Source organism: Eublepharis macularius, chromosome 14 (assembly GCF_028583425.1).
Source record: "Eublepharis macularius isolate TG4126 chromosome 14, MPM_Emac_v1.0, whole genome shotgun sequence".
NCBI classification, from domain to species: domain Eukaryota; kingdom Metazoa; phylum Chordata; class Lepidosauria; order Squamata; family Eublepharidae; genus Eublepharis; species Eublepharis macularius.
In genome coordinates, this window is record NC_072803.1 from 43460837 (window position 1) to 43484500 (window position 23664).

Below are 23664 nucleotides of genomic sequence, written 5' to 3' on the forward strand. Positions count from 1 at the left end.
ACCCCTTCCCACAATACCTAATGCCTCTTTCTCCAAATTATTTCAACAGTGCCAGGAATGTTAAATGAGTCCTTGTGCTGGGAATTTATTAAAAAAAATTGGTGGAATGCGAGGAGAATAAAACGGAAGGAAGGAAGGAAGGGTGTCAAGAAAGAACTATCTTCATTGCTTCAAATTACAAAAAAAACCATTTTATTTACCTCATTTATAGTCCACTTTTCTCACTGAGACTAAAGGCGGATTACACAGTGTGAGTTAATACAGTCAATTTTAAGAACATTTCAATAAACAATGTAATACGGTATATAAATGCAAATCTGCAAATTGAACACCACCATGGCTAAATGCCACAGCAAAATGAAGCCACAGACACACAAGGTTTCTGACATGTCTGGGGGGATTCTCCAGGTATGCTGAAAGACATTCATTTGTAAAGCACAAAGAACACCCCCTCCCCTCAGCCTAGCTGATGAGGACTGAGCATGCTCTTTGCTCTCCAAGAGGCACAGGATGTTGAGGGCAACAGAGTATCAGTTAAAGAGAGGAAAACAAGGGGGAAATGGTTTATTCCCTCCCCCATCCCATGACTCCTCAGCTCCCAACCTGTCATGATAAAAACAAATAGGTGAATTTGCCTTATGTTGTGAACTGGTTTTCCGTTTGCCCAGTTTGAGGGTGGGGCTGTGGCTCAGTGGTAGACCACCTGCTTTAGATGCAGAAGGTCCCAGGTTCAAGATTTAACATTTCCAGCTAAGAAGATCAGGTAGCAGGTGATGTGAAAGAACTCAGCCGGAGATCCTGAAGAGCTACTGCCAGTCAGAATAAACAGTACTGACTTTGACCAATGGTCTGACTCCGTATAAGACAGATCCAAGTGTTTCTGTATACCTTCCATGGTTAATCTGCTTTCTCTAGACCTCTCACTGAGGTCTAGATTTCATGTGCAAGGCTGAACTCGTCTCCTAGGAGGAAGGGGTTAGGTGGACCAAGTGGCATGAAGCTCTTTTCCAGCTCTGATCTTACTTTTCTCAGACTGACCCTGCCGCCAGTATTATTTTCTCATTCAAACCTGTGTGCATCTATTCTTAATTGGACAAAAATGTTAGGAAAGGCATGTGGCCGTCAGGATTGTCCTGTGTCCTTTTAGACCCATGGAGACGAAAGCAGGAACTGTTTTCCAAAGCTTTGGCTTGCTGCCTTGTGGGAAGGGGATAAGGAAGGTGAACGGAACTTCCTTCCGGAATTACCAAGTTCTCTTGCCAAGAGACCTGGCCAGCTCTTCCCGGCTTCCTTCCCCTCCTGGCTTACTGCGGGGCAGCCAGCTGCTTGTTTCAGCAGGACCAGGACTCCCTATGACCTTAGAAAGCTCGCTTCAGTCTCTGAGATATGAGTAAAATGGCTATTGACTATATCTAGCAAAAGCCCAACAGCTGCAGCCCAATGAAGTGTTTTTGGGAGGGGGTGGGGTTTAGTCAGCTGTCTTGTTGGGATGGACAGCTCATCCTCTTCATGGAGGCAAAATTAGTCAGACATCAGTCAGAGAATACATTTAGCAAGTTTGAAATAAACCAGAAGGTTGAGACAATATCTTAAGGACGTGTCATTAAAAACAGCCAGCCCATAAGCTTCAACTGGCTTGCCTTTTGTTTGGGGGAGAGGGGGGAGCAGCAGCAGCATAGCTCAAAACGGAGGTTAAAATAATGCTTGCTGAATACGAGCTCTCAGATAAACCCAGAACCCCTAGTAAGACTTCTAACAGATTTATGAGTCACTTTAAGACGACCTTAGCTAAACCCGCTTTGCAAGACTAGTTTTCTAGAAAGCACAGCAAGAAAGTGAATTTTAGAAGACAGACAAAAATTGCCTGGTTGGAATTTCTGTTTCCAGCAGTGGTTGGCAGAATCCTTTGGAAACCTCACAGGCAGGGCAAGCGCATGATGGCCTTTTCCTCCTGTTTACCCATCCCTTAGCATCTGGTATTCAAGTTACCACTGAACATGAAGGATCCATTTAGATAACAGGAGTAATGAACCATTGATAGACCATCTTCCATGAGTGTTTGTCATCATTTTTCAAAGACATGTTAAGCTAGAGGCTATTGCCACACCTTGGGGCAATAAATGCCACAGGGGCATTGTGTGTCATATGAAAAAGTATTTTTGACTGTTCTGGGCTGGCTGCCAAACAATCAGTTTCTATGGGTGGGCCCTGGATGAGGGACAAAACCTGTTGTTTCCCTCTTCAAAATTTTATAAAAATCTCAGTCATGTATTTATTTATATGTCGTTTTTCAAGGCCACAATTAATTCCTCAGTCAGCATCACAGACAAAATAATACAATATAGACGGTCACAGGATAACGTGATGCAGAACAGAATGCAAGGCCTTGCATGTCGTAATGGACCCATACATCTTTCCTTTTCTGGTTTGCAAACATTGGTACCTATGGAGCCCTTGGTCCCTGCCACAAGATTGACAGAGGTGACATTTTGCATTGCATGAAAGGAAGAAAAAACCAAGATAAAATATTCTAATGGAAAGTTTGCTCCTTTTCAAACAGAGAGAGTCAGTGGCCTTGGGGAGGGAGAGGATGGTAGCGTGGGCTGCTCTGTTGCTGCCGAAAGGTCATATTATTAATCCCTTGCCAGAAAACTCACACAAGAAAAGATAAGCGAACATGCCTTGCAATGCACAAGGGCCCACAAGAAGGGACTAGCTGGAGAGCCAGAATTCACTGGCTGGGGAAGCAAGGGAAACATTTCTCACCTTCGTTCCAAATCTCCAGAGAAACAGTGGGAGCTCCTCTGCAGGAGGGAGGTGGAGAGAGACAATGCCCGTGGGGATGAACAAGTTTGAGTCACGGTGCGCGTTCAGGCACATTTGGGAAAGAAAGCCAAAGTCTGGATTTGGAGTTGTGTGGCCTCCAGAGGAACTGTGCTGGCCCTGAATGGTCACAACCTCAGCCAGGAGATCTCTGCTATGTTAAGCAGCTCTGGTTCAGAGTACTCGCAGAACGGAAGCCTTCCCAAGGAGGACTCATGGCTCAATAAACAGGATATGCTTTGCATGCAGAATATCCCAGGTTGCGTCTCTGGTATCTAAAGTTAAAGGACCTCAAGGAGTAGTGATAGGAAGATGGAGTCTCCAAGTAGCTGCTGCCAGTCAGAGCAGACAATTCTGAGCTAAAAGGAGCAGTGATCTGATTCAGTATAAGGCAGCTTCTTATGGGAGGATGTCTGACAGCATGTGCTCTGTATGCACGACATCCTAGATTCAATCTCTATTTAAAGTAGCTCAAGAAACAGGGCTGGAGAAGAACCTCCACCAGCAAACCAGGCAGGCTACAATGGGCTTCATGGATTAGTAACCAGGGGTATACTAGCATCACATGTAAACGCCTCTTGTACTTTGACAAAATTACTCAGATTAAGGGGTTGTTTTACATAGGAGATCCTTCCTAGAACACCAAACAGGATGCCCAGTCAGGAAGAATAATCTGGTTGAAATATTTCCAGATTGACAGGGTCCCCCCCCTCCCCACACTCACTATCCACATCTGGAAATAGTGGGAAAGTCTTCCAGGTGGCTTATGTCTCCTCTTTCAGAAATAAAGTGTTACTTTGGCCCACTTTCCCAGCATCTCAGGATGCTACTAGAAACAAATGAGACACAAGAGAATTAGTGCATTTTTAAAATCACTGTTAAAAATTTTGACAGCATATACATCCCAGCAAAGTGAACCCTGCAATACCCTCTGTCCCCCCTCCCCAAGAACTCATTAAGAATACAGTCCATGGTAAAATTCTGCAAGTTCATCCTTTTCTGCTGTTCTGCTCATTGAAACTCTGGCTGTCTTCTCAGAGGTCTAGCACTTCTCTGAACTGGGAGACCACATGTCCAAAGTGGGACCCTTCCCAGAAAACCTTGCCACATTGGCTACAGCAGTAGAAGTAAGACAAGTCCTCCTTGGATAGCACCCCAATGGGAATGGCCTCGATCTTCAGGGCTGTACCATTGGGCAGCAGTGCTGACTTGGTATCCAGGCTCGACTCTTCTAGCCACTGGCAGTTCGGACTATAAACAGGCTGCTGAGAGCTGAGTTTGGAGCTGTCAGCCTCAAAATTAGTGTCGGGATTTTCTGAGAATTCCCCTGAAGAAAGAGAAAGAGATGGGTAGGTGCTGCTCTCTGCCATTCACCACTGACACTCACCCACAAAGAAGGTTGCCTGCCGCATCTCTGTATGATTTGCTTAACTAGCCATGCTTCAATCTAATCTGCCTGAGAATTATGCTGTGCAATCCTTCTGAATACACAGAATATGCTGTCCTTGGATCAGGTTGCCTGTTTCATCTATATGAGCTCTTGGTTTAGGATAACTTTCTTTCAATTACCTTGACTGGACTGGCGGGATTGGGTGGGCAGGGCGGGCACTGAATATTGGATCATACAGATTATTTTATTTCATTTATACCCTTTCTCCCCAACATGGACCCAAAGTATTTTACATCATTCTCTTCTCATCCTTTTTATTCTCAGAACTCTGTGAGGTAGGTTAAACTGAGAGTATGTGACGGGCTCAAGTCACACATCAAGCATCCACGGGAGATACACAACAGGCAGCCTCTGAAGAGGGCTATTCTGGGCTTTCAAGATGACCTTTATTTATTTGATCTATTGGTCTTGACTAGACTATGGCGGGCCAAAGTAACAGATATGAAGTGCAGTGGCGCACCAGATATAAGCAACATATATGCTATCGCTATTATTGCTATTAGGAATCAACTGTTTGTTATGTATAATATCACTCTCATCCGTCTCTTCCCAAAATGGCATGCTTAAACTTACTGCATATTGAGAGAGAGAGAGAGAGAGAGAGAGAGAGAGAGAGAGAGAGAGAGAGAGAGATGACCGCTCCCTTAAAGAGCAGTTCCTTCTTCCACACCCCTTTTCCCCGAACTCTGTGCCCCTTCCTAAAGAAAACCCTTTGTCTCTCTGGAGCCAGCAAGGAGATGACCTTTTCGCAGAGACCCCCTTGCCCTGCTAAGATTGTTTGCCTTGCTGGCACTCTGTGGATTGGCCCCCATTGGCCTTTTCAAATGGGCTGTGGTGAAGGGAGACGGGCATCTTGAAAGGCCTTTGAAAAGAATTCCCTCCAAGGTTGGGGGTGGGGGTGGGGAGAGAAAGCTTTACAAGCTTCCCATTGAAAAACAGTTACTTTGAAGTGATTTTGCGTTTTCGATTCTTTGAAGTGACACAGTCCAGAGAGGCCACATGCTTCATGGCCATCATGACTAGCTTTTCTCCTTTTTACATAAACCTTTCCCCCACCCATCCAAACATATTAATTCCTCCCTGCTTTTAGGGCTCTATCTGTGCATTCCATTTTACAACGAAAATCAAATATCACTCTAATGTGACAATTAGGGCTGCACGTGAAATTTAGCATCCTATGCCAGCTTTAATTTTTTAAAATACAACCAACACAAGGCTCTAGTCCTCATGCTCATAGAGATTAGTTTGCAAAGATATACAGCACCTTGTACCCCCTTTCTCATAAGGATTTGAAGCTGAATAAATCATCCTGTATTTGCATCATTATTTGGGTTGATTTTATTTTGTTATATTAATGGAATAGGAGTCTTTGTCTAAAGGGATTTTTTTAAAAGTGCGTCTCAGCAAGAGTACTTGGCTTTTATTGGTATAGAAAAACAGAATTCTCTAACCTATATAAAGTACACAAATGAGACTGGTTTGCATATCTCTGTTTAACTTTCATCATTTATTCTGCTTCTGGTAGAGTTGCCAACCCTGGGTTGGGAAATTCCAAGAGACATGGGGGTGGAGCCTATGGAGAACTGGATTTGGTGTAGGGAAAGACCTAAGCACGGTATAATGCCATAGAGTTTACCCTCCAAAGCAGCCATTTTCTCCATGGGAACTTATCTTTATAGCCTGGAGATGAGATGTAATTCCTGGAGATCTTCAGGCTCCACCAGGATGCTGGCAGCTCTATTTTTGGGGAGGGCCAATGAGTCCCATTCCACTGACCACTGCAAATTCATCGCCCTTTCTCATTTCCAAGACTTCAAGCACTGCCCTCAGACAGCAACCATGAGGAATTGGAACTTTTCATTTCCCACCATTTCCATTTCAATAAAAAAAGGACTTCCAGACGCTTAATTCCTGTCCCCAGTATCAGTGACTGTGCTTGGAAAGAGCACCGGTGGGTAGTAAAATCTTTGTTCAAGTTTTAAAAACACACCCTGGGAGCATTCTTAGGAGTACAAAGGTCTCTGAGAACCCTTTCCTTGGCCAGAGATCACACCTGATAAGAGAAGTTACGAGCCTGAGAAAAAGTCCTGGGTGTAAGGATTGCAGGCAACACAAGATGCCTGGTTATCTTTTGCTACCAGATAAGGGTAAACAGCACAGGACAAGGAACTCTGCCTGCTGTGGGCCACTCCTGTCTCAAAACAACAGCTCTAGTGTCAGGCCACAAAGGGTTCCATCCTAGAGATCTCTTGCCCCCTTTTCCCCTAAGTCTTGAGGTCCACTGGTGTGGTGTGGCCATTGGTCACACCTGACTGGTCAGATCAGAATTTTGTACCCAGATCCACTTGCACAAACCGGATGATGCAAAGCCAGAACAAACAACAATCCATGCATGTCATTCTTACATGTGAATCAGGCAAGGCCTTGGATAAGTTCCTCCCTGTTACTTCCCTGCATAAAAGTCCCAATGTCCTGTCATGCTCTACCGTCACAAAGGAAAGCAGTCCGGGGCACAAGTAAGCAAGGGCTGAATCTGCTGCTCAGCTTGAACTCAAGGATCGCCAGGCACATGGAACAGCTTTCTTTCCCCATCCTAGTGACACTCCTTTGATTTTATCCAAATGCAAGGAACTAGGAAAAGCCCTGAAGAATAAAGGCCAATGATCCATCCAGTTCAACCTCCCACTTCCCATGGTGGCCAGCCAGATGGTTCCAGGAAGCCCAAAAGGTACTCCCAAAAGCCCTCCTCTGCTGACTGACTGACTGCCAGTAACAGGCATACAGATTGTATGCTACCTATGTGCATAAAAGTAGAACTCAACTACCGTGGCTAATATTTCCTGACTCCTAAGAATGTAAGAATTTCCCTGCTAAATTAGACCAAGGTTCATTATCTCTTGGCAGCCTAGCCGGATGAATCCAGGACACTCGAAGCCCAATGTCAAGGCAATGGTCTCCCTGCACCCTCTTCTTTTATGGTCATGGAGAAAAGGACAGAACTGTGCTTGAGGAATACTTTGGCAACAATACAGAATGGCCCAGGAGATTCGCCTGTAGCTGTGCTCAGAACAAGCCTCCCTATCCTCTGCAGATCTTTCCCATACGCAACCTCCTCCTGCACATATTGCCCATCTTAATGATAGGCATTCCGTCTGCTTATTACAATAATAAAGATAACAAACAGTACTATTGATATAGCACTTTTGAATGTTCCAAGGGTTGGCCCTCCACTGTCTTATTGGCTTCATTACAACAAACCCGTTAAGGAAGATGATACCATGTAAAGGAAGGTGGTATCATTGTCCCTGCATTGCAGATGCACAGGCTCTGGTTGAGTGAGATTGGCTTCTCTAAGGTTACCTAAGGCACATTCACAACATGGGCAAGAGCTGAACTGGGTACTTCCAATTTGCAGGTGGCTTGTGAATGGACCTCTCATGGCTTTCTAATGAGCAAGACTCTTCTGGGGGGCGGGGGGTTCTCCCTGATTTGGATTGGAACCATACAGGCTACCTCCCCCACCACTATTTTCCTGTCCTCAGTTGGTCTCTCTGAAGCAGCTATTTCCCCCATGGTGGGGGGGAATACAAGCATCATACAAGGCTATTATGTTTACCTCTGTGGGGCAAATGGCAGCTGTTGGGGAGAGAGGGAGAGGGGGCAGAAAAAGGGTACAGGAGCAAAAGGATTAACCCCACCCCACCTCCAATGGCTATTTTTTAAAAACCTCCTGATATTTTGGCTGTTTTGATCTTAGCTGTATTAGCCACTATACTTAAAAGCATAAGATGAGCTGTACTGAATCAGACCATTCTTCATCTTGACCAGTGTCCTGTTTCACCCAGTGGACAACCAGTTGCCCTGGAGGGCCAAGCAATAGGGTGCAGAGGCCAAGGCCTTCCCCTTACGTTGCATCCTAGCACTGGCATGTAGACGTCACTAACTTTCAAAGTGTCACAAATGACTAATATAGGGAATTCATGTCCTCGGATTTGCAGGCAAAGCTGGGTTAGTATTGTGGGTGAAGCTCGAAAAAGGAGTCTGATGTGGTTGGAGGATGAAAGAATGATTTGAACACGCATACCCCTCCCCCCCTCCATTTTCCAGTCCGTTTTTCTGTCCCCTTTCTCCATAACCTCAGGACCACCAAGGTGGGAATCCCAGCCACAGGTAGATCCGTTGAGGCTTGTCAGTGATTTCTGGCCAAAAAAACAATGCATTAGGTCTCAAAAAGGAAAGAAGGAGCGGGAAGAGTTCCCAAACCCTGGGAACCCTGCGCAAAGCCTTAGGTAAAAAATTCAAATAAGCGATTATATGACGATTAATTGTCCTTTAGTAATATGCAAGCTGAGTTGTTTTTTTTAAAAAGGCGAGGGAAAGAACAGGCAGGGGGAAATACAGGATCAGCATGGATTCCAGCAAGAGCTCTTGCTTTTCCTGAGCAAGAATGGATTGTTCCTGGCAGAATGGATTGTTCTGGATTCAAATCCTGACATTGCCATAAACCTCACTGGATGTCCTTAGGCCAGCTACTCTTTCAGTAGCTCAGTTTACAGTATTGCTGCAAGGATCAAAACTGGAAGAAGTGTGTGATAACAATGAATATATATCCTTCATTAAATGTTTGCTTTGGGGAACGCAGACAAGGATTTACATCTGGTGGATGAAAGTTGATCAATTCATCACACATCCTGTCCCACACAGAGGTGCAGTAAAAACGCACAAGAGCTCACCTCAAGGTAGTTTGGTTATCAGCGGAGGTTCCCAGACAGCCACTCACTGAGTGGTGACCTATCAGAGAATGTTCCGCACATCTTGTCACCCCACTGCTTCCCTGTATTTCTGAAGAATATATAAACAACTATTTTAGCATTTGTTCTACCAGACGTTTGATTTGTGGCAAAATTTTCTGTGCTATCTGATAAGATTATAGGAGTGATCAAACTATCTCAGGGAGAGAGAGAGAGCTCAGTCCAGGGTATTTAGTCCTCTGCACGGGCAGATCAAGTACAAGTATATGTGATAAGAGTCTCCTCGCCACCTGAGCAGGATGAGTTGGCAGTCTTTTAGATATTTTTACGTGGCACGGGATTGGTTTTGCCATGGGGTTATTCCACTATTTCCAAAGGCCTTTCACCATCTGGGCTGAACCAATTACATGGACCTTGTAACGCAATTTTTGTTGCCCAGGTAGGAACAGGGCCAAAGATCTGTGCAACTGACCCTTCCCACATGGACAATCCCACAGAATAGTGGCTCCTGCAACACTGCTATAACATCTAAAGAGCACCAGAAGCACCCTGCCCCAGTGGTGCCGAGGATCTTCACACATCTGCCTGTGATCAGGAGTCCATTCAGAAGACAAAATTACCTGGGGTAATTACAATCTGGAGTTGGTTAACCTTATCATTGTATTAAGTGGAAAAGAAATTTACGCATACACATCCATTACCAAAGGTATGGTAAAACAAGTTTTTGTATAGGCTCCAGAAACCCGAGAGAGCAGTGGGTCCAATTCTCCTCTCAATGAAGAGGTGACCACAAAGATGGCCAAGTGGATAGCTAACTGTTTTGCCATAAATCTGCACCTTGTGTGTGGTTAAAATGCTCCTCACATTTCAGTAGGATGATGCAACTGTGTGAACATGGCCTATGTGGGTAGAGGGATATCATGAAGAATGAGACCAGACATACTGTTCTGTGTATCCTGCCTATGTGTGTACACCTTCTATGGACACAACATCTTACGTGTGTAGGCCCTGTTCTTATGATCAGGAATGCTTCTTTTCAAATGTTCCTGTTCATGGGGATGGAGCCCATCCTTGCACAGCTTGTATGTGTGCAGGTGGTTGTGGTCGTGCACAACTGGATGCACGCAGGCGGGATGTGGTCAGCAGGTTCAGTTATAGGGGTAGGGACAGGAACGGCGTACCTGATCCCAGCACCACTGTACATGTGTTGATTTTGCACCCACAATGTCATGTGCACGAATTGGATACCAGTGCGTTGTACTCATTACCACTTGGCAAACTGTTGTCAGTATTTGCCTTCTGTCGTAATGCTCCCCTCCTCGAGGTTCTTGGCTCCTCCTGTTGTTCAACAGACACATGAACAAGAGAGAAGGAATGTTTCAAAGTGGGAGAGGAGGGGAGAAGCAGACAGAAACACAGAAAGCAAAGCCTCTCTGTTCCCCAGTCCCTTTTCTGCAAGAAACCCATCAAACCGGCTTGGCTAGTCATGGCGACAGGCGGAGGAAGAACAGTTTTCACAGGGAAAAGTTGAAAGACTCACAGCTTCCCTCTCCCTACCTGCAACCTCAGATTCACCAATTTTGAAAGAGCATGGAGGAACCTTCTCCTGCTACCATCTTTCGACACAGTGGTCAGTCTGTTAAAAGCTACCGTTTGAAACCTGTGGCCACAAGAGCATTGTGGGGAGGGAACCAGAATCAGTGCAAAACTAGCCCAAAACTAAACATGGAACATTATTGAACATTATTTAATTGTATTACTAACAAAAATATTTTTACAATATTTAGAAAGAAGGGCTTAGAGCTCATCTATCATCTTGATGCCTTTGCACTGGGCAGAGCACAGGAAGGAGGGAGAAGGCTGACCTTACAAATTGAATCCCACGAAGATGGAGGTCCTGAATGTGAGTCGTGGGGAGATGGCTTCGGGACCCCAGCTTCCTACACTTGATGGGGCAGCACTTACACTGGCCCCGAGAGTTAGGAGCCTGGATTCCTCCCTGAAGATGGAGGACCAGATCACTGCAGTTGCCAAGTCTTCCTTTTATTATCTTCGGCAGGCCAGGCAGCTTGCCTCTTATTTATCTCCCCACGACTTGACTACAGTGGTCCAAGCAATGGTCACCTCTAGGTTGGATTACTGTAAAGCGCTCTATGCTGGGCTTCCCATGGGCCTGATCCGGCGGTTACAGCTGGTACAGAATGCAGCAGCGCAGGTCATTGCTGGAGCACCGGTGTGGGAGCATATTACACCGGTGCTACGCCAGCTGCATTGGCTGCCAGTGGAGTACTGAATCAGGTTCAAGGTTTTGGTGTTAACCTACAAAGCCCTATGTGGACTGGGACCGACGTATCTGCGGGACCGTCTCTCACTGTATGAGCCCCGGAGGACTCTCTGATCTGGTGGAAAGCATCTTTTAAGTGTCCCTGGCCCTAGGGAGGCCCGCCTGGCGTCGACCAGGGCCAGGGCCTTTTCGGTCCTGGCCCTGGCCTGATGGAATGCTCTGTCTTGTGAGACTAGGGCCCAGCAAGATTTGCTTGCATTTCGCCGGGCCTGTAAGACAGAGCTATTCCGCCAGGCATATGGTTGATGCCGGGCAGTGCCCCCCCCCCGTGGAGGGGGGGGGTTAAACCATCTCCCCTATGTGAACACAGATGCTGTTGCCACACTCATTACTACTGCATGTATTTGCTCTGGTAGAACCGCTGTGCGAAACACCAAATTTATGTTATGTGCTGCTTTTTAATTATTTATATGTAAATAGATGATATCATATATGATATGACATAGTGCTTTTAAATGTTTTTAATGGTATGTGATATTTGTATTTTGTTATCTGCCCTGAGCCTGCGAAAGCGGGGAGGACGGAATATAAATCTAATAAATTAAATTAAATTAAAATTACAGTGTAATTGGGTAGGAAATGTACCTGCCTGCAGACTTGCTAAAACCATGAGAGAAATGTACTTTTTAAAATTTAAGGGGTGGGACAAGGATGCATGCCCTCAAATGTATTTAAAACATGTTTTTACAACATATATTTAAATTAAGGACAGTCACTACATTTAGGCTTTTTAAAAAAAAAATAAAGTATAATAAAGTGAGGTTTGGGCACCTATGGATTGTTTCTGTGTATCCCCTGACCCTTTGGATTAGTGGTGGGGTGCTCTGTTTTTTCACAAATGAAAGCAGAACATTTAGGAAGAAGCCTTGAATACTCCTGCGGGAACTAGATCCCCAAAGCTTCTCTCCCAATCCCATGGCTCTGGCCTTAGAATTTGCCAAGAGCCCTCCCCCCAGAGGAGTCACGGTCTTCTTCAAAAAATTTCCTCTCACCAGAAAAAAAAATCCCAATTCTAAACTCAAAATAAATTACCCTGCTTCCACAAAATCTGAGATTTCCCCTTCCAGATTAATAAATCCATAGTCACTACCTGATAGCTGCTTAACTGAACATGATCTAGAATCCCTTGTGCTCCTGCAAAGGCACCCACCAATGTTTCACTAACTCAATTCTGTCAGAACAGGAGGGGAAGAATCCATCATTCCATCACACTTCTCAGAGTCTCATCACAACCAGGGCTGAACTATTTTCCCTTCCCAATCAATCGAAAGAGATTCTTACATGCCAGAATGGAGGGAGACAAGTCTTTCTGCATCACTTCATCCGCTGCTGCTGTTTTCAGGAAGGAAGAAGACAGGTGGTAGAACAAGCAGCAAAGCCTTACTCTCGTGTGTGTGTGATATGCTATCAAGTCACAGCCAACTCAAGGCGGCCCCTTAGGGATTGCGAGGTAAAAGACAAACAGAAGAGGTTTGCCATGGCTAGCCTCTGTGCAGCAACCCTGGACATTTTGGGTGGTTTCCCATCCAAGGCCTTTGCCTGAAACCTCAGATTACCTGCAGCTGCTTCTGAATCTGTCACAAAGCCTTGTTGCTTCATCAGCTGCATCATTTTCTCCTTGGAGATCTTCAGGTATTGATTGCAGTTGCAAGCCTGTCCAGAGAAAAGAGAACCAATTTGCAAATCTGGTCTGTCTGCAATGCACTTGAGAGGATTTAATCTGTGGTTAAAATCCTGCTCCCTGAGATGAGTCAGTGGGGCAAAAAGGCTTTAGATCCTTAGAGGGCGCAATCTTGCACAGAGCTGTGTATTCTGAGTCAACTTTGGGACTGGCTTCTGCCTTCTATTGGAACTACTCTTCAAAAGTGGAAGGTTTAATTACCCACCAGGAACTCTATGTATCTTTCAAGCATGAAGGCTTGAAAAAAATGTGAAAGAATGAGAAATGTGTTTGTTTATGTGCGTGGGGAGTCTTTTAAAGAAAACCTGGGGTGTTTAGAAAGCTGCACTCAGTACCATTCCCTAGGCTCCTTCTGCACTAGCATGCAATCACAGTATCTGTGCGACTTCACCAATGGGATTACACACACCCCACATGCTTTAGTCCTAAAAGCACTACCGGCATGGTCCCACCCCCCTCAAATGAGAATGGAAGCTAGGATACTCAGCCAGAAGAACCCGGCATGCTCCCCAGAAATCTCAGCTGTACTTTGGATTATTACAAGGAATGGCGTCCAAAGACTTTGGATTTCCCAAGGCATAAAGAAGGAAGGCTGGGTTAAATTATAACTCAAGGTTATAGAATGTGAACTTCTCAGGGCTTTTGCTGTCTTGAGTAAATAGAGATGAGGATCTCCTCCTTGACTCACTTCTGATTGTTAATGGCTTCACGTGGAGGGTTTCAGAGGGGGATTGTTGCTGCTTATGCCTGGCTTGCAAGTCAGAATGGATTACAAATTACAGAGAAGGGTTGGAGGGGGCTAGATCACTGGTAGAAGGCCCCACACTGGAAGCATACCAGAAATCAGTTCATTTTTGTCACATATTCTGTATGGTTTACAAATTCTAATCTAGGCATCTTTGGGTTAACCAAATGCAAGTCCTCCTTAGTTCCAGCAGTTAATATCCAGTAAGGTCCCAGGCCAGCATATGGGTGGAAGAGACATGAAGCAAAGCAGATTTGAGTAGAATGAGGGACCACCCCAAACCCTATGTATGTTGAAGGTAAGCAGGTTTGATCTGGATAGTTTGGGTCCAGCTGAGCGACCTTCTGGGAACCTCAATCAATGCTGCCTTGAGTTCCATGATGGGTGAAAGGCAGGATAGAAATGCAACAGATCTTGAATAAATAAGGTTTATCTTGGCCTGAGTCTCAAAAAGCTGAGGCCTGGCAAAGAACTCTACTTTGGCTTATCAGCTCAGGTTTTGCAAAAGCTTACCAGAACTGGCCTGTAGAGGATTTGTGTCACCTTGTCCCTACTGCAGTTCATCCAGACGACACACAAACAAGCCAAGCACAGGAGTAAAGAAATCCCCCATTGTAGTGGCTGACTTAAAATACATACACACAATACAACACAAAAGATTTGTTTTGGTATTCCGACCTAATGATGCCTTCCAATCCCAGAGGCATGGTGTGCGCGTGTGCGCACATGTTTCTCATTCAGTGATAACAGAAATATACTCTGCACATGCTCAGGGACATTCTCACTCCTTGCTTTACCTATTCCAAGACTGGGACTGGTGTTCTGGGACAAAACCCAGGATCAAACTGAACCCTGACTTCCTACCAAATTTGACCTGGGATGGGGAGGGGTTTTCCATTCCAGCCGAAAATGCAGCACTCATTTACTAAATCACTGCAAAAGAACATTTTGCCTATTCAACATCCTTTGCAAGAACATTTGTGGACATAAACAAGAGTGACCTTTCCTCAACATTTTATAATTAGCCATCGACATAGCATATTTAACAGACTTTAGTGGCTGCTGACTTCTTGCTGCCTCTATTGAATCCTGAATCCTTCTCATAAAAAAGCTTGCCAGTGACCCATTTACCACCTGGCCTTATAAAGATTATGGTGTAGCAGCAAGAGGGACAAAGGCTGCTCTGCTGGCATCCACTACGTTGCTTTCCTTGTCAGCCAAGCAGCTCCCCACCTCTTGTGCTGAGGCCCTCTTGGAGCCATTTCCATTACCATTCCATTACCGTCAGCCATTTCCTTCAACAAAAACAGGCCATTTCCTGTTCCTGGAGGAAGTAAAGTGAAAACCCGTGATTTCGCTTGTAATTTAAACCTGTGCACTCTCAGAAATCCCTGTAACATAAATGCATTCCTACCAGCACTTCACAGATTAAAATGGGGGCATTTGTTTGTTTGTTTATTGGGCTTCTATCCCACCCTCCTCGCAAGCAGGCTCAGGGTGGGTTACAGCAATAAAACATAATTTACATTAAAATTCACAATAAAACCATAGTGTTTCCATAAATCACTACCCCCCCAGACAGTGACCTTATAACCCACTCCTGCCAGTAATACACAGGGGGGCAAGTGAAAGGTGGGGGTAACAGTCCATTCAATTTGAGTTGCAACTCATATAAGGGGGGAGGCCGGATGATCAAACAAGAGGCAGGCTGGAGGGCTCTCCGGATAACTGCTGGACCGGCTTTAACCGTATGCCTGGTGGAACATATCAGTCTTGCAGGCCCGCCAAAATGATCGAAGATCCTGGCGGGCCTGCGTGTCCAACTGAGATAGAGAGTTCCACCAGGTCAGAGCCAGGACCGAAAACGCCCTGGCTCTGGTTGAGGCTAGTCTAGCCTCCCTAGGGCCCAGGACCACTGATGGATGTTTATCGGCTGATTTCAGCACTTTCTGGGGCACATATGGTGAAAGGTGGTCCTGTAGCTATGCCGGTCCTTGTCCACTAAGGGCTTTGAAGGTCAAAACCAAAACACTAAATTTTATCCGGAACTCCACGAGAAGCCAGTGCAGCTACTGCAATATGGGAATGATTTGTGCCCTATAAGGAACACCAGTAAGAACATGTGCAGCAGCATTCTGGACCCGTTGTAATTTCTGGATCAGCCCCAAGGGAAGCCCTGCACAGTCCGAGTTACGGTAGTCCAATCTGGAGGTGACAATTGCATGGATCACTGTCGTTAGGTCCTGGGTTGAGAGGTATGGGGCAAGCTGCCTGGCCTGCGGAAGGTGGAAAAAAGGAGACTGGGCCACTGCTGCAACCTGGGCCTCCACTGACATAAGAATAGGCATGCATGTGGCACCCTATTCTCGTGCAGTGGATCACTATATAGCTAAAGGCTTCCTTCTGCCTGATGTGCTTCTTCCCTCTGCCATAGGTTGGCCTGCAATTTGAATAGTCTTTCTTCTTTTAGCTTCAGGTTCATTAGGAAAACAAAGCTGTCATTTGCTCTGTCAATAGCTGAAAATGAATTTCATAGGGAGGTAGGGAAGTAGGGAAGGGACTGAAACCCTGAAGGTGACAACATTAGCAACGTTTTAACAAGACATCCCCAAATGGTAAAAATAAGGACAAAATAGGGACAATGGTTTGCCAGAGCCAACAGAAAAACAGAGGCTGTGCCTGGTAAATAGGGACCATTGGAGTGCAAGCAATTGATCACACAGATGACGTGCATGAAGGTGGGTCTGCTCTGTCTTGGACTCACATTTTCTCACTTTTGTTTGTGATCTTCAGGAGAGATTCACAATTAAAGAGTGAGAGCCAGACATTTGTAAGACTCTATCTTTCCTCCTAAACTCACTTCAGCCCACCTTTAGAGCCCTTAACAGAAGAAAATTGCTTCCCTGAGGGTGGATGGCCGGTGTGACTCAAGAGAAAAAGCCAGGAAAAAGATGAGGAAATAGCTCATAAATTTCCCTTTCTACCATAACAAGTTATCTGTCGATAAGCAAGCATTTATACAGTACATTTATGACCAAGGAAAGTTCTGAACCAGAAATTTCCTTGGCTCACACTCTGAGCTACCAAGCCACACCAGCTGTGCCTTTGTCTGCCAGGCTATCCCTGAGCAGTCACCACAGTGTCTGTCAGCCATGGTAAAGATGTAATGGAGCCACCCGCGGCTGGTTTCAAACACACAGACGCCCCAAATGGACCTCTTGTTTACAGCTGTAAACAGCCTGTAGACCCACCCCAGGCTCAGGACTCTGCGTCCTGCTCCTGACAGTTAGCTTTTCTGCTGAGTCAGGCCAAAGTGTACACAGGCCACGTGTTCTGAAGCACCCTTTACAAATTTGCTAACGGGTTTGGATGTATTTAAAATAATAACCATAATGCAGAGATCCCTGGGAGAGGAAAGCATGAGAATCAGTCCGATGGGAAGAGACTGGGTTTGTCTCTTTGGTGAACCCGTCATGCTTGGATTACAGGAGAAAACCCGCACCCAGGAGAGGTGGTGCAGGATCGACAGGAGCCAAAATCCCTGGGAATGTTTTGTAGCGCATGTAATGAGGATGACACAGCCCTTGCAGTTCCTATGAGAAAATCTTTCAAAGGGGTTGGGCCCAGCTGAAAGCAGGCGGACGGCAGAGGCCTTGCCAACGTGACCCTGCCGCAGCCAATAAGCCAGGGAAAGGGGGGGGGGTTGCCCTGCATTTCAAAGGCAGTATGTCAGGTGTGGCTGTAACAGGCCCAGGACAGCCTGTCAATCAGAGATGTCAGAACAGCTTTGCTGGGAAAAACATGCAGCTTTTGAGGGGCAGGCAGATGAACTGAGGGTTTCCTGCGGTAGTACAGAGACACCTGTTCATGCTTGTAGATGAGGAAAGAGGGTCGAAGATGGGGGGTGTTGGGGAATGAATGGGAGCTAGAATATAGTACAGAAACACACACACAAGATCTGGAGAGGGAAAAAATCCCAGAACAGTGAGACTTTGCAAAATGGATGCACATGCTATGTTTTATGGTTGCTGTAAGTAGGATGGGTATAGTGGGTTCTTGGAACAGATTTTTGTCCCTAGACAATACAAGACACAGTTATGAAAAATATCTCGCAATCTCTGTTTGGATGTCTTGCTGTCTGCCAGGCTGTCAGAACACTGTATTTCATTAAACAAGTCCTTTTGGAAACCCTTGCTAAACCAAAGCTGTTGTATCAAAGAAACTTTTGCAAGATCTAAGCTGTAGATGGCTACATACATTACAATTAGAGGAACAGGATTACACCTACTGTTCCTCTATAAAACTTACCTACAGCCAACAACGTAACCTGAATTGTGTCCTGTACAAAGCATGCCCATAGAGCACATTTGCATAATGGCTTTGGTTTTGCACAACTGATTCTGGTTTTGCTTGTCATGGGGATGGGCTATGAGTTCTGGAAATACTGAATCCTGCCCTCTGACCTGTGAGAATCTTACAAATCCACTCCTCAGACTTCCAAGATTTCCTAAGGCATGCCTACACAGTTTTCAACATACCCTTGCAACCATGAGAGCTAGCAACTTGATTATTTGACCATCATATACCTTTTGGGGACACCTTTAAGATATTATGCTGAAGTTGTCTTTCCTCAGCATTCGGTTTCCTCCTCAAGGTCTCTAGAAGTTAAATCTGTGGGTGGGAGGAAGAAGCGCATGCCGCTTCTAAGGCACCAAGCAGTGATCAACCTGCCATTTCCACTTATTGGCAAGGTTCCTTTTGAACTGTTGATGATAAGAGACTGTAGGACAACTCCATTTTTCTGGCATTTGATCTAGAGAATGAACACCTTCTCAGCTTTCAAAACAGTGCAGGTCTGGCAATGACAGAGTTACTGTCGAAGAATGCAGCAAGCAATGGACAGAGCAGAGCCCTTGGTCATTTGCAGTTGAGGGGTTCTTGAGGGGGCAGTAATCCTTGGTATGGACATTGGGTTGTTGTACAGATGTTCCTGTTTTCAGCTGTGAAACGCTGGAGGATCCTGAGCAGATCTTGACCCTTGCTCCAGAGTGTCAGAAAAGGGTGCCGTGGGAACACACACCCACTGTGACTCCTGAGCTCTGTCACAGGTTGTTTCAGGAGAGTGGCAGCCAAGTTCCGTTTCTCAGGAGGCAATGCAAAGCCCGTCTGGGATTTGGCAATGACTAAGGGTGAGCTGGCGAGGTTTGCCCCAGCGTGGGAACTGCAGGCAGCTCCTTCCTCCTCTGGGTTGTGCTCACCTGAGCGTACCATCAACCTGGCTTACTGCCTTTGCCCACCCATTCTGCTCAGGAATCTTGTCTCCATTTTTCATAATAATGGTTTCCACTTCATTCTTTCAGTTTTGGAATCCTCCCCGCCACCCTTCCATTTTCTATTGGCGTATCAGAGACTGCCACAAAGAGGCAGAATTGCTGGATAATGTCAGGACTGCCTTGTTGAATCAAAAGGAACAGCCATCTAGTCCAGTACCCTGTTTCCAACAATGGCCAGACAAAAACATCTGGTCTTCCCAGGCATACTGCTTCTGGATATGGAGGTTCAATTTTATTATCATGTCTAATCTTGAAATATAAGAACATAAAAACTGCCCAGCTTGATCGGATCAAAGGTTCAGTGAGTCTAGTATCTTATTGCCAACAGTAGCCGGTCAGATGTTTCCAGGAAAACTGTAAGCCTAGCATGAAGGCAACAGACCCTTAGCTATTGTTAATCAGAACTTCTTTTTTTTAACTTTTAAACATTTTTTATTGAAATTAAACAAAAATAATATACAATCCACAAAACATACAACTTACAGCTAAACCAGTAAGGAAGCAACTATTTTGATACAGGAAGAGAATTGAGAAGAAGGAAACAAAGATATACAATTCGTCAGATCTTTAGAACTACAAAATAAAACCTCCAGAGTGGGTTATTGCTTGAAGTATTTTTGATTTGGGTTGAATATTGTACCTATCAACATATTCAAAGAACGGTAGCCATTTCCCCATAAATTTAGTACTTACAGGGAATTGTTCCGCTAAATAAAGATCATTATGAGATTTTTCCAGTATAAAATGATTCCAGACTTTCTCAAACCAAGCATCTACAGAGAGTGCCTTTTCTTTTTTCCATTCCAGCGCTATCTCATTCTTTGCCACAACTAAAAATGTCGCAATCAACTCTTTTCTGATCTTTGGAATAGCTAAGTCTTCCCATTGACTTAAAAACATAATTTTCGGATCTCAAGGCATCCCATACCCTGTAATTTCCCTGACTGCGTCGGTGACTTCCTCCCAATATTTTTTTATAATTTTGCATTCCCACCAACAATGGGCAAATGTACCCATCTCTCCACATTTTTTCCAACATTGAGGGGATGCTGATGGAAAAATGTGAGATAATCTCTTCGGTGTAAGGTACCATCTATGGATGGTTAATCAGAACTTTTGAAGTACACTGACAATCAAACTATGCCATACCAAAGACTTAGCGGCACTCAAGTCTTTGGAACAGGGGGCAACAATTTCCGTTGATTGTCCCTTCTAACTACAGGCCCCAAGTTGTTGTCCTGAGGGTCTAAGGGATTCCCCGCCCCCCCCCCGGAACTATTTGAAGGAGCTCAGTGGACTGCAGTGAGAGGGAAGTGGGAAATTCCCATACCATGAAGATGGTTAGGTATACCTGACTGCCCGAGAACATGGACGTTCCACAGAACTTTCAGGGATATTGAATGACCCATTTTCCATGAATTTGTCTAGTACTTTTTTGGTAGGGAGATGCATCCGGAAGAACATTATGTTTGGCAGAGGAATTATGCTTATGGCTGGTGGGTGGACTGATCCTATATATGGGGACAGGAAAAAATCTTCCCGAGATCAGGCAGTGACACTGGGTGGCAGTGATGGTGAGAGCTGCTGTAGCTCAGTAGTTAAGTGGTTCAGCTGTGAATCAGCACTTTAGTGGTTCGAATCCCACTACTGCCATGAGCTCAGTAGGTGGCCTTGGGTAAAGCCACTCCTCTCAGCCCCAGCTCCCCAGCTGTATTGTGGGGATAATAATAACACTAACTTGTGCACAGCTCTGGGTGAAGCACTAATCTGTCTAGAAGAGCGGTATATAAGTGCAGTCATTATTATATGGAACTCTATATACCTTCCCCTGCATTATTTGGCCTAGTCAGAAGGTGACCTGAAGCTATTGGGGGAGAGGGAGGTTTATATAAAACTATATTATTTATATAGGGCAAGTCATTCAACATTCTTTGATGCTAAGTCTGGGTTAGTCTGAGAAAGGATTTTTAGAGTAGCGTAATGGCACCATGTGTTATAGATGGTGTTCAGATATCACAATAAACTGTGGCTTATAATCATGAATTGGAATAGACCCCAGTTAGTTGCGATACCTGAACAGAGGCGGTCTAACACACTGTGGGTTTGGTTGGCACCAAACTGGGATTTCAAATTAGGGTGTGTAGCTGGTTGGTTAACCACAGGTTGTAGAAACTGTGGCTTGTTGTGACACTGGAATTTAAAAAACAGTTTGTTGAGTGGTATCATCTCTTGAAGATACCTAGCTACAGAAAGAGTGATATTGGGAGAGTGACCTTCCCACTGGAAGGCAGAGTGAGGCAAGGAACAGACACAACCAGAATTTGGGCATAAAACAGGATTTGTTCCTTAAGTTTGACAGATGAACCACAATTGGCACATAACACTATTTAAGCAAATCACAGTGTACCATAATGTCTGAATGCAGCCTTATAATAAATAATAATAATAATAATAATAATATAATGAAGATGATGATGATGATGATGATAAAGTGATACTTTCTTAGCAAACACTTGCATTTTTCCTGTCTCTCTACTCACTCATATGAACTCTCTAAAACACACATTCCATTTGATGCTTTGCACCTCTGCATCCATCTCTCCACAGAATTGTAATATTCACCAATATTTAATCCCTACAAAAGGAAGATAGCTGGTACCAAGACTTGAAAATATTCAGGATAGTCCAAATGCAGGCAGTATCCTACCCTCCCCACTCACGCTGCAATTGTAGATTTGTTTCTACACTTTCTTTGTTTCTACACTTGTGGGAGGGCAGGATATATGTAACTGCATAAATGGAGGAGGAATGAATCAGACCTTTTGTTTTTTCTCTCTGATAGAATTTTGTGGGTCATCAGGGTCTTACAAATAAAAAGTTTTTTTAACACGTATATTTAAAGGCTAACTTTATTAGTAGTAATACTGCTAAATAAGCACCATCAGTGCAAATGGAGTTTTTAAAACTCTGCCCATTCTCTGCTCCAAGAAGCTTGCAATCAAAATAGGAGCCATAAGTAGGAGTTTACAATCCAAATGTTTATATTTATTTTATTAACTTTTTAAAATCCTGACTTTTCTTCTACATAGAAATGATTAATAACCATAGATAGCACTCTGAAGGTCTGTGAAAAATTGCAGGGGAGGGGCTGCAACTGAAAATGCCCCTCCCGAGCTCTCCAAATCTCCCCTTCCTTTATTCTCTACACTTTAAGGGGCCTGAATAGGTTGATTCCCCTCCCTTTCCCCCCTCTAACTGACATCCAGCAGTTCTCATTACTTGTATCTCCTGGAGTATATTGGGCCTTCAACAGTCTGTTTCTTGTTAAGTCATGCTTTTTTGGTATACCCAGGGAGTCCCCCAAGTAGGGAGATGCTTTTATCTTATCTGAGGATGACCTGCTCACAAACTTTCATGATCCATATTGGGGCGGGTGGGCTAAGTTTACTGTTAGATTGAATGATGATCAAAACAGCTGCACAACTTTTTTTAAAAACAAAATTCCCTCTAGCATGAACAACAACAGTGGAAGCCAGCAAGGGCAGGAAGAGAAAAATAGAAAGGAAATCAAAACCAATCAACTGCACATACCATGCCAGATCCAGGATGGTGAGGCCTGGCATCTTTGCTAACCTGATCTGTGCCTTCAGGGACTCAGCAAATTTGATCCAAAACACCCTGGTTCTGGTCTGCAGGTTCTACAGAATGGGCTCAAGATATCTCAGAAGAGTGGATCCACTTCCCACCAATCTTTTTCCTTTTCACCCTGACCCACACTCACACCAATATTAAAGTCTCCTCCCACAGAACTTTCCTACGAGAAGCAAACGTGCTCCTCTGGCCTAGCATGCTCTGTGATGATGTCACAAGGCACTTTAAGGTCATCGCAGCTGGCCTGAGTGGGCCGAGGCAGGGGAGTCAGTGCAAAAAGAGCTTGGTTGCCCTGTTGCAAAGAACTGCAAGGGTGTTTTGCTCGCCAAAGTGATAAAGCAAGCCAAATGCAACACCAAAGTTACATGTCGGCAGACTTTTTTTATTGTTGCTGTTTGGTTGGTGGAGGACCATCAACCATCTCCTGCGCAGGGTTAGCCTAAATCATTCTGACCATGAGAGAGGCACCTAGGGTGGTATGTTGATGCACTGATATGCTGGCAACGAACCCAAGCACTTGCTAAGCTCAATCGAATGGAAAAGACTGAATTACCTGGAGGCATTATGGAGCACTGCCTCAGCCAATGGGGTTTTCCCTACATCCACTGAACAGGGAGAGGTAGAGAAGACTAAGAAGCTTGCAAAGGGCAGTGGCAATCCACACCCTCAGGTTCAGCAGCTCCCTCAGATATCAGCTTATGGTCTCTGCCTCATGTCCTCCTCCATGTTTGGTCTTTGGGTGGAGAGCTAACAAACTGATTGTTCTGGCTGGTGATGTCACTGTGAATCTGGGCTACCAAGTTATGATCTTTCTTGCTTGGAGTACAGCAGTGTGTGCCAAAGAGCATCTCTACAGGTGTGCAGGTAAAGGTGATTGCAATGCAAT

At 44.9% G+C, this 23664-nt stretch overlaps 1 protein-coding gene across 7 annotated transcripts in view; it reads right to left on the reverse strand.

Moving 5' to 3' along the window:
- Positions 1-205: 205 nt before the first annotated feature.
- EXD3 (exonuclease 3'-5' domain containing 3) overlaps positions 206-23664 on the reverse strand; it is a 185511-nt gene continuing 162052 nt past the window's right edge. For 4 of the 7 annotated variants that reach the window (XM_054997558.1, XM_054997555.1, XM_054997557.1 and 1 more), the window contains exons 20-22: positions 12925-13021; positions 12650-12700; positions 206-4150 (exon numbers count right to left, since the gene is read on the reverse strand). In XM_054997558.1, the coding sequence (XP_054853533.1) occupies positions 3858-4150; positions 12650-12700; positions 12925-13021 (441 nt within the window). In that variant the 3' untranslated portion in view covers positions 206-3857. The other 3 variants (XM_054997559.1, XM_054997560.1, XM_054997561.1) reach the window with 3 other exon arrangements.